Consider the following 9,230-nt stretch of genomic DNA (forward strand, 5'->3'; position numbering starts at 1 on the left):
GTATGATGCCAGTACATAGTCAATATTTATAACTTCAGAAAAAAAGATACATGCATACAATTGGATAATCAGACTTAGCAAATCATAACTTTTCCATTGACACCTTACATGACATACTGTGTACAAGATTTGTTGCAGTGGCAATATCAAGGTTATGAATGGTCATACTTCAGTGATAGAACATCACACACCATAACTGCAGACATCAAGGCTTTTAAGCTTTTATTTAAACTCTTGGAAACTACCAAAATTACTAGGTTCCAGCTAAAAGGGTATTGGAGGACCAGACATCAGCAACAGTAATAATGGAAATGATTATGCTACATAGTGGCATAGTACATACCAGCATATTATTTAATTATTACAGAACTGGAAAATCTTAGTGATCAAACAAGTCCTGATCAGAAATATTAAGCCAGTCAATTTAAAATCAGATGATCTGATCTCATTTGCTCAACTTTGTGATACCTGTTTCCCCTTGTTTTAAAAGATCTGTGTTCTGGTTTTTATAATCCGAGCTGCCAGGAGATATGGGAAGGGTGGAGAAACACTCTGCCCCAGTAGCAGTCCACAGTGACATCTGACTCAGCCGCAATGTCTCTGGAAGGAGTGAGGGACATGATACCAGTGGGAGTTGCGATACCCTTTGAAAGTGTGTAATATGTGCTCCCTGTGCAGTTTGTCTCTGCTGGCTTCTGTGGAATGGTGAACCACCAGTTCACTTCTTTTGGGCTGTCTAGTGCTCTTCTAGTTTCCGCTTGCAAAGATGTGCAAGGGAGGGTGAGATCCTTGTTTCCGTGCAGGGGTAGGCAGTGCCTGGCTCAAAGTATCAACAGTGAATTCTTTTGTCTTTTACATTTTACTGGCATACAATGTCCTGACAACTAAAAGAATAATTGTCTCTGTCTCCATACTTTTCTCCTCCTTTCTCACTTGGTTAGACCTGGCTATCATTGCACATCTTTTTATTGGTCTTAAATGATATCGAGGCAGTGAATTATTGCTCCCTTTGAAACGGAGTCATTAAAGAGACCATAGCAGCTAAACAACAAGCTGAGGAATGACTATTTCTGCACCCCCATTTAGCATGCCAGCTGCATCCCATTAAAAGCAGTTTCTTTCCATTATAAATTCCACTCAATTTTTTATCTCCTGTTCTATACTTCTACAGTTGATAGTGGATTCCTTGGCTAGTTTCATGGCTGTGAAACTGCAGAAAGCCAGAGGGCCTGTCAGTAATACAGTGAGCATGAACAGTGCAGTGAAAATTCATAATGTGATGAGTCAGTTTGGTTCTGTTTTTTACAGGGCTGCATCTCCCTGTTCATCCAGTTTCATTCTGTTGTGTTTAGTGGCTTTCGCTTAAATGATGGTTCTTTTTATAAACTTCAAAGTCATCCTGAGGTTAAGCTCTGTCTTGCTGAGGAGCTCTTGTAGAGCAGCTTTGCTAACCAATGTGAAGTTGCCCATATCACTTTTGGACTGCAAGAGCCAGATCTTCGCAGTGTAGGGAAAGCGGGTCATAGCTAGGGAATCTAGTCTGGTTTCCTTCTTTTGCCAGTATAGGTTGGAAGCAACAAGGACCAGATCACTAGAGGGAGGAAAGCCTGTTTCTGACTGCAATAAAACATTACAGCTTGCTGTATTTGAATCCTGAATGTGAAGGTCTATGAGTACAATAGAATTTCAAGAATCAAAAGTACAACTTTTATCCTAATGTGTTCTGTATTATTGTAGGGTCAGATTTGGCCTAGTGCCCCATGTGGATGTGAAGGATGTGGGGAGGGTGCATGGAACCACTTTCCTTTTGTGCTTCCATGCAGGGGCTTAGGACCATCACCAGTCCTTGCACTCACTTGCCAGCCATCCCAAAGAGGGGGAGGGGCAGGGACGAGCATGGGCCCTCAACTTGCCTATCCCTCAGCAATGACTTGCAGCCATACTGAGAGCAATAGCTGTGCCCCCCTTCACATTGGGGAACATGATGCCTTCCATAGTTCCTGTTGGGGCAAGGAACTGGGATTGTGCAGGAAAGGCACAATAGAGCTCTGGACACTGAAGTTTCCTAGATTGCAGCCTGACAGAACCACTAGGCATGACAGAAATAACTGGGAGACCTTATAACAATATGTATATGCTAACTGACAGTAAGAAACCATTATTACAGCATTAAAATGCAGCTCAGTTTTAGAAGTCTATTAAAAACGGAGATGCTTGGCTTATTGGCTAATTAAGCAAAAAGGCATGAGAAAGAATATGATTATCTGGAGATAATCCCATCTCTCGTGTTACAAGGCATGTACCTATGCAATGGTATAAGATTTGGTTTAGTGCTGTTATATAGGATTTTGTGTAGGGAAGGTGCAGGGAAGTCCACTTCACTTAAGTGCATAGGTTTTAATTACTTCTATTTAATTCATAAATTTTGCATTGATATAGTCAGCATTGGCTTATATAATACATGATAGGTGTGTGACAAGGGGGCTGTTTGTATTGTTGACTTTATTAATGTTAGTAGTAGTCTAGTTAGTAGTATTCAGACCGCAAGTATGAAAAATTGGGGCAGAGTGTGGGGGGTAATAGGTGCCCATATAAGAAAAAGCCCCAAATATCAGGACTGTCCCTATAAAATCGGGACAACTGGTCACCCTAAGTAGTACCCAGGGACTGGGTCAGGGCTCGACTGTACAAACAATTGGTAAGACGATAGTCCCTGCCCTAGAGAGTTCACAATCTAGGTTTGTAACAGGATGCAACAGACGGATGGGAACGGAGGACAAGGTAACACTGATGTGAGCACTTCTTGCATGGAAGGTAGTAGTCTCAGTCTAGGTTATATTGTATTTTGTTTTAACAATTTGTTATCTTTTGTTTTCTTATTTACGTGCTGAGCCCTGGTAATGTGTGAGATTGGTCAGTAATATATTGATGACCGTTACGTTATAGGCAATTACAAGCTTCATATTATAACACACATAATTACTTTTTAAAAATATCACTCTTTGATACGTTACTTTTTGAGGGTATTACAAAGAGGGAATTTATGTTCCTGAGCTTTTGTGCATCACTGAGTGTTCTTTATTCCCTGTGGACATCAATTATAAAAATAAATCCATATAATTGCCTCTGGAAAAATACTCCTGAAATCTCTTAGGAGGAGTTATCCAAGGTAATGTCAATGGAAACCAGCTACTATGAATTTTTGTCTGTAGTGGTTTTTCAGTTTTCATTTGAACCAGGCAATATATTTAGCTGTGTTCTTTCCTAAATCACATTCATCTCTGGAGGAGCAGCATCTCCATATTTTAGATGTGAGACATTGTCTAACCTTCTAGCTGGATAGAACTGAATCTTTTCATGCATCGACTTGTCTGTTTGTGTTATATGCAGATGTATGAAGGGACAAGCAGTCTGTTCCCTGGGTGGATAACATCTTGTATCAAGACTGCATATGAAATAGCTTCAACCATGCCTCCTCAGTGGGTGCGAACTCATTCTACAAGAGTGCAAGCTATGTCAATAGGATTCCTCAGTGTCATCTCAATATTGGACATTTGCAGGCCTGCCACCTGGTTGTTGATATATATGTTTACGAACCATGATGCCATTGCTGCATTTTCCAGAGCGGATGCAAACGTCGGTAGTGCAGTCCTGCAATCTTTGTTTAGATAGACTCCAAGCCCCGCCTCCTGGGGTGGGTACTGCTTGTGAGTCACCTAAGTGGAATACATGGCTGCGTCTACTTGAAGAAGAAGAAATGGTTACTTATTGTCACTGTGGTTCTTTGAGTTGCAGCTGTGTATTCCACAACCCACCCTCCGTCCCCTCTGCATTGGAGTCTTGTTTCCAGGTGTTCTGGGTGAAGGAGCTGAGGGGTGTTGTGGTGGTGCTGCCTCGTATTGCTGGAGAGGGGCCATGAGAACAAAGTGCTATTTCCGCCTCCTACGGATACTGCTAAGCAAAATTCTCTGGCTCTGGTGTGCTGGGCACACACACACCCAAGTGGAATACCCATCTGCATCACATCTTGAAGAACCACAGTTACAATAAGTAACTGTTTCTTACACCATTTGAAGTTCTGACTCACCGTGTGTGTGTTTGCATATAAAATACCAATCACTACAGCCTGCAGTAATAGGGGGCCATGCTGTGCCACGAGTATTTAAACAGAACTCCCCAATGAAGTCAAAAAAGGGGGTAAGAAGAACATACATAGTTCACAGACTTTGTGCTGGGCCTCTGCACAGGGGGGTGAATTTCACCCACGTTGTAAGGAAATAAAGTAGGGGGGATGGTCTTGATTTTTCCCATGTGCATGCAGTATATATTACAGCACTCATTCACACTGATGGCTGGGAGACCCACTGCAGATGCCTGGATTTTGCAAATTGGCAAGTTAAGTGTTCAAGGTCAATAAAATAGTCAAGGACACTGTATCGGTTGACGTGGCTGTTCATTGATTTTGACGCTTTTTAATTTAGAGTGATGTATTCACAGTACTCTTCATATTGTGCTAGTAAATGTGCAGTAGTATATATTGTAAAAATGTCGTGTAGTAATATGAGAACGCTATCTTAGAAATACAGCGCTCTTAGCAATATAGCGCTCTGCTATTAAATCTTTGCCGAGGAGTCTGGTAAAGCAGCCAGGGTTTATCAAGTTTACAGGTTAGCAAAGCAAGAATTAGTGAGGCATAACTATAGATGTTTCAGTAAATGAAGGATCTATTTTTGTCTGACATATTGATGCTCCTAATACAGCCCATGAGTGTTTGCTCGGTATTTTGTTTACTCTTCTATATATATATTTAAGAAAAATAGGAGCAATAGCATTCTTCAGGATGTGTAATGGCAATTCCGGTATTCCACAGGTACTGACAGCACTTTGGCACACAACACACCTAAGGCATTCATGTAGTTAGTTAAAATCATATGCTCTGTGATGTGCTATGAGGAGTGTTTAGAAAATTTCTAGCCTGGCAAAGAGAGTCATAATTTGCATTTGTTTATTTTTCAGTATAGTCCCCCATGACATCAATGCACTTGGTCCAGTGCAGCTGCAGAATAGACAGCTGCAGTTTGGCTATGCTTGTCTAATAGAAGTCCTTGTCTTGCATGCCCAGAAACTCCTCAGTTTCTGTGATCACCTCATTATTATCACTGCAACTCTTTCTCCAAAGGTCTTCCTTCAACTTGGGGAACAGGCAGAAATCTGAAGGAGCCAAATATGTTGAATAGGCTGGATGGGGAAGCAGCTGAAAGCCACATTTGGCTGCTATGGTCATTACAGTCTGGGATGTGTGCGATGATGCACTGTCCTGGAGAAGCAAAAAGTTTCCTGGAAATGTTATCACACTCTTTTCTGATCAGTGCTGAATATTCTGGGCACCCATTTTACTGAAACCTTTCTCAGGCCCAAGTCTTCACGGTGGCTGGCATGCACTGACCCACTGCAGATGCCCAGTGTCTCAGCTATGTGCCTGACTGTTCATCTTATGTCATTCATCATCATCCTGTGGACCGCATCAACTTTTTCTGGTATTCTGGCCTCTCTAGGGTATCCTGACCTTGGCTCATCCTCAGTGCTGATTCTCTCTTGCTTAAATTCAACAATTCATCAGCCCAGCGTTTTTACTGTGGCATATGGGCATCATTCCCCAGTGTTGCAACCATGTCCTCATGGATTTCCTTTGGAGTCAAGCCTTATAGAGGTACTTGATCACCTCTATGACTTCATTCTTCTCCATTTTTCAAATCTTCGGTCTTTACTCACTTCAACACATCCTTGTACAAGTTCTGCATGGGGAAAAATGGCTGCTAACAAAGAAACACAAAATATCAGTACTTTGGTCTGGGAAATATATTGGGCCCTACTGTATAATTAAATAGGTCAGGCTGGACGCTTTCTGAATGACTCTCATCATAACAGTACTCTGCAGTTTCATGTCCTTTTTGTCAATAGATCTCTATCTCCATTTTACAGCCAGGAGAAATTGAGGCACAAAGATTAAACAAGATGCCCAAGGTCATACAGTCAGTCAGCAGTAGAGGTAGGAGTATAACTTAGGTCTCCTGTCACCTAGTCTGAGCTCTATCACTGGAAGAGAGTGTTTAAAAACGTTAAAATTTATTAGCTACCATGTATTAAAACACCTATTTTCATTTACTTGACAGGACTTCAGTGAAGTGTACAATGTATATTCTCACATACCATAGATATATTGTATACTTACCTTGTATATTCCTTAGACTTCCACCTGATATTTTTAATTTAGTATAGAAATTTGTTTTAACTGCTGTTAACAGCTTATTAGTGATGGGTAGAATTAATCAAAGCATACTCCTCTGTTGCTGAATTTGTCCAATAATTCAATTCTTTAGTCAACAATTCTTGACTACATTCCAGGAACAAAGAGAGAATTTCAATTTGAAACAATTATTCAGGGAGAAGGGGATTCAGAAACTGAAGATTTTGAAATGAATGGAAACACAAGGTCAAAACACCATCACTTTTTTTTGTAGGACGTTAGGTGATAAAATCCTACAAAAACTATAAATGTGTTCTCTTCTGAGAAGATGTGATCATATTGGGAGATTTTATTTTATTCCAGTTGAGTGTGTATTAAACACTGATGCCATGAGGTACTGTACTTTTAACTGAATAAAGGGCAGTTCTGCTTTTCTGTATTCTCACAAAGCCTATACTTCTACTCATGAAAAACTCAGGGTGAAGCCATTTAGAATTTTGTCTGAGTAAGGATTGCAGACTGGAGTCCTTATTTGGGAAAACGTGACATTCACTTAAATACTGGGTCTTACTTACTGGTTACTACGGATAAGCGTTTCCAGTTATTGGGCCTGATTTATTATGGCTTTATGGCCCCTTAGTGCCAGCAGGCAGGCATAACACCGCCCTGCCGGTGAATAGCATCAGTGCAGGGAGCATGTAGGCCGGAGAGGTTGAGGATGATGCAGTTATTATTAATACTGGGGGAGATGAGGAAGGCCGGGACAAGAGTTTTGGCTGTGTGGCTAGGAAGACCAGGCTGGGTTTTAGAAATGTTACAGAGAAGGATGTGTCAAATTGCGAGAAAACAGTGATTTTAATAGAGATGACTGCTTACTTCACCTTGACGTAATGAATTATGCTCATCACAAGAACACTGAACTAACATGTACACATCTTATCACACCACTACAATAGAAACTGTCTGAGAGTGTCAAAATTAAAGCTGTAAAAGAACTGTTAGCAAGGGCTATTAAAAGCAGAATGAAGAATAGCAGTGCATGTTCTTGAGGACATTTCTAAAAGACTCCTAACACTCTGGTTGGTTCTGGGGGTGGTTTGAAATGCAAAATTTTAAAATCCATGTTTTAAACATACACATGTAACTTTCTCTTTCTTTTAGCTCTACCAGCCCCTTCTGAAAAGATATGCAGAGCTTGAACAAAAGGTTCTCTACAGTCCAGTCTCCTCTCATCTGGCTAAATAGCAAGAAAAAGAAAAATCTAACACTAGCCCAAGGAATTGACTGCCAGGGTGAAGATCAGAAGAAAGTTGACAGAATTTACTGCAGTTGTTTAAGGCATTCTTCGTATTTTGTGGCCAAAACAAGGTCTAATACATATTAAAATGTTTTTTTAAAAAGGTGTTTCTGGAAAAGTTGCTGAAAGATTGAAATCTTACTTAAACCATTCAAGTGTTTTTTTGTGTCCACAGCATCATTTTTTTTTCTCAGATCCTTTTCAGCATTGTAATTGGTATTTTGTAATAGCTGGGTAACAATAGTCAGGTTAATTCTATCTATCCATTTACCCATGTCTTTCTCTGTCTACATGTCTGTCTCTAGCTATATGTCTACCATATCTGTCTGTCTGTATCGTATCTATTTTATCTGTCTGTTATATCCATTTATCTGTCATAACTATCTTTCTATAAGTCTCTAATCTGTTTTTTTATACCATGTTATACCATGTTTATTATGGTGCTGCCTTACAGAAATTACGTAAAGTCCACAAAAATCTAAGCACCATTGATTTTGGATTCTCTTTCCTTAACATATAGGTATTTTATGAAGCTGCTAGATTATTCTAAAACAGAAGGTGGTGTATGAATATCCAGGGAATTATGTTCCTCTGAAAGCAGTTATTAATATTAAAGACAGTACTTTTTAATTTTCCCTTCTTCAGTCCCGGTGATGTTCTGTTTCCATTTGTGGAAATGCCTTAGTGAGTATTATCTGCTATTACAAAGTACTGTGTTGGCTGCATTGGATCAAATCCCGCCATAACTTATGCCTGTGCAAGCACACTGAAGGGTTGCCTGGGTATGACTAAGAGGGCAGTTTGGCCCAGTGTCTGAAATGTGAACTCAGTGCTTTTGCAATTTATCTGTAAGTAATGGCTGTGGCCTCTGGCTAAATGTGCTACAGACAATAAAGAGTGTTAAAACAAATAAAGGATCTGTTGGAAATGAGTCTTCTTGTAGAAAGTGCCTGTATGTGCTTACAGTGTGTTACATCCGGGGGTGCCCAAACGATGTCTAGCTGAGTGCTATATAGTCTGCTTATTAAAGGTCTGAAAGTCTGATCTAATTTACAGAAAATGGGGCAGATTGGAACTGCTCATATCGTTGGTATGGGGATGCATCCTATGGGTAGGGAATACAGGTCTTGATCTGAATCACTTCACCTTTCTGTACCTCATCATACCCATCTTTAACATGGGTCTAATGCCATTTAGATATTTATAAAAGCTGATGAATGATTGTAGAAGCTCTTTGAGATCCTTGGAGGAAGTACATTCTTATTAGGTGCTGTTACTGGAAGTCCATTTGTATCCAATTGGAGCATCATGGCATTTTGGGATGTATATGTAGGGGCATTGCCAGCAGATCGAGGGACGTGATCGTTCCCCTCTATTCGACATTGGTGAGGCCTCATCTGGAGTACTGTGTCCAGTTTTGGGCCCCACACTACAAGAAGGATGTGGAAAAATTGGAAAGAGTCCAGCGGAGGGCAACAAAAATGATTAGGGGACTGGAACACATGACTTATGAGGAGAGGCTGAGGGAACTGGGATTGTTTAGTCTGTGGAAGAGAAGATTTGATAGCTGCTTTCAACTACCTGAAAGGGGGTTCCAAAGAGGATGGCTCTAGACTGTTCTCAGTGGTAGCTGTTGACAGAACAAGGAGTAATGGTCTCAAGTTGCAGTGGGGGAGGTTTAGGTTG

General features: G+C 40.5%; 1 protein-coding gene across 4 annotated transcripts in view; it reads left to right on the top strand.

Moving 5' to 3' along the window:
• Positions 1-8,454, top strand: part of XYLB (xylulokinase) — a 146,138-nt gene extending 137,684 nt beyond the window's left edge. For all 4 annotated transcript variants that reach the window (XM_037891142.2, XM_043541601.1, XM_037891143.2 and 1 more), the window contains one exon: positions 7,409-8,454. In XM_037891142.2, the coding sequence (XP_037747070.1) occupies positions 7,409-7,492 (84 nt within the window). In that variant the 3' untranslated portion in view covers positions 7,493-8,454. The remainder of the gene's footprint in view (positions 1-7,408) is intronic.
• Positions 8,455-9,230: the final 776 nt, after the last annotated feature.

The sequence above is a fragment of the Chelonia mydas genome, chromosome 2 (genome assembly GCF_015237465.2).
Source record: "Chelonia mydas isolate rCheMyd1 chromosome 2, rCheMyd1.pri.v2, whole genome shotgun sequence".
NCBI lineage: Eukaryota > Metazoa > Chordata > Testudines > Cheloniidae > Chelonia > Chelonia mydas.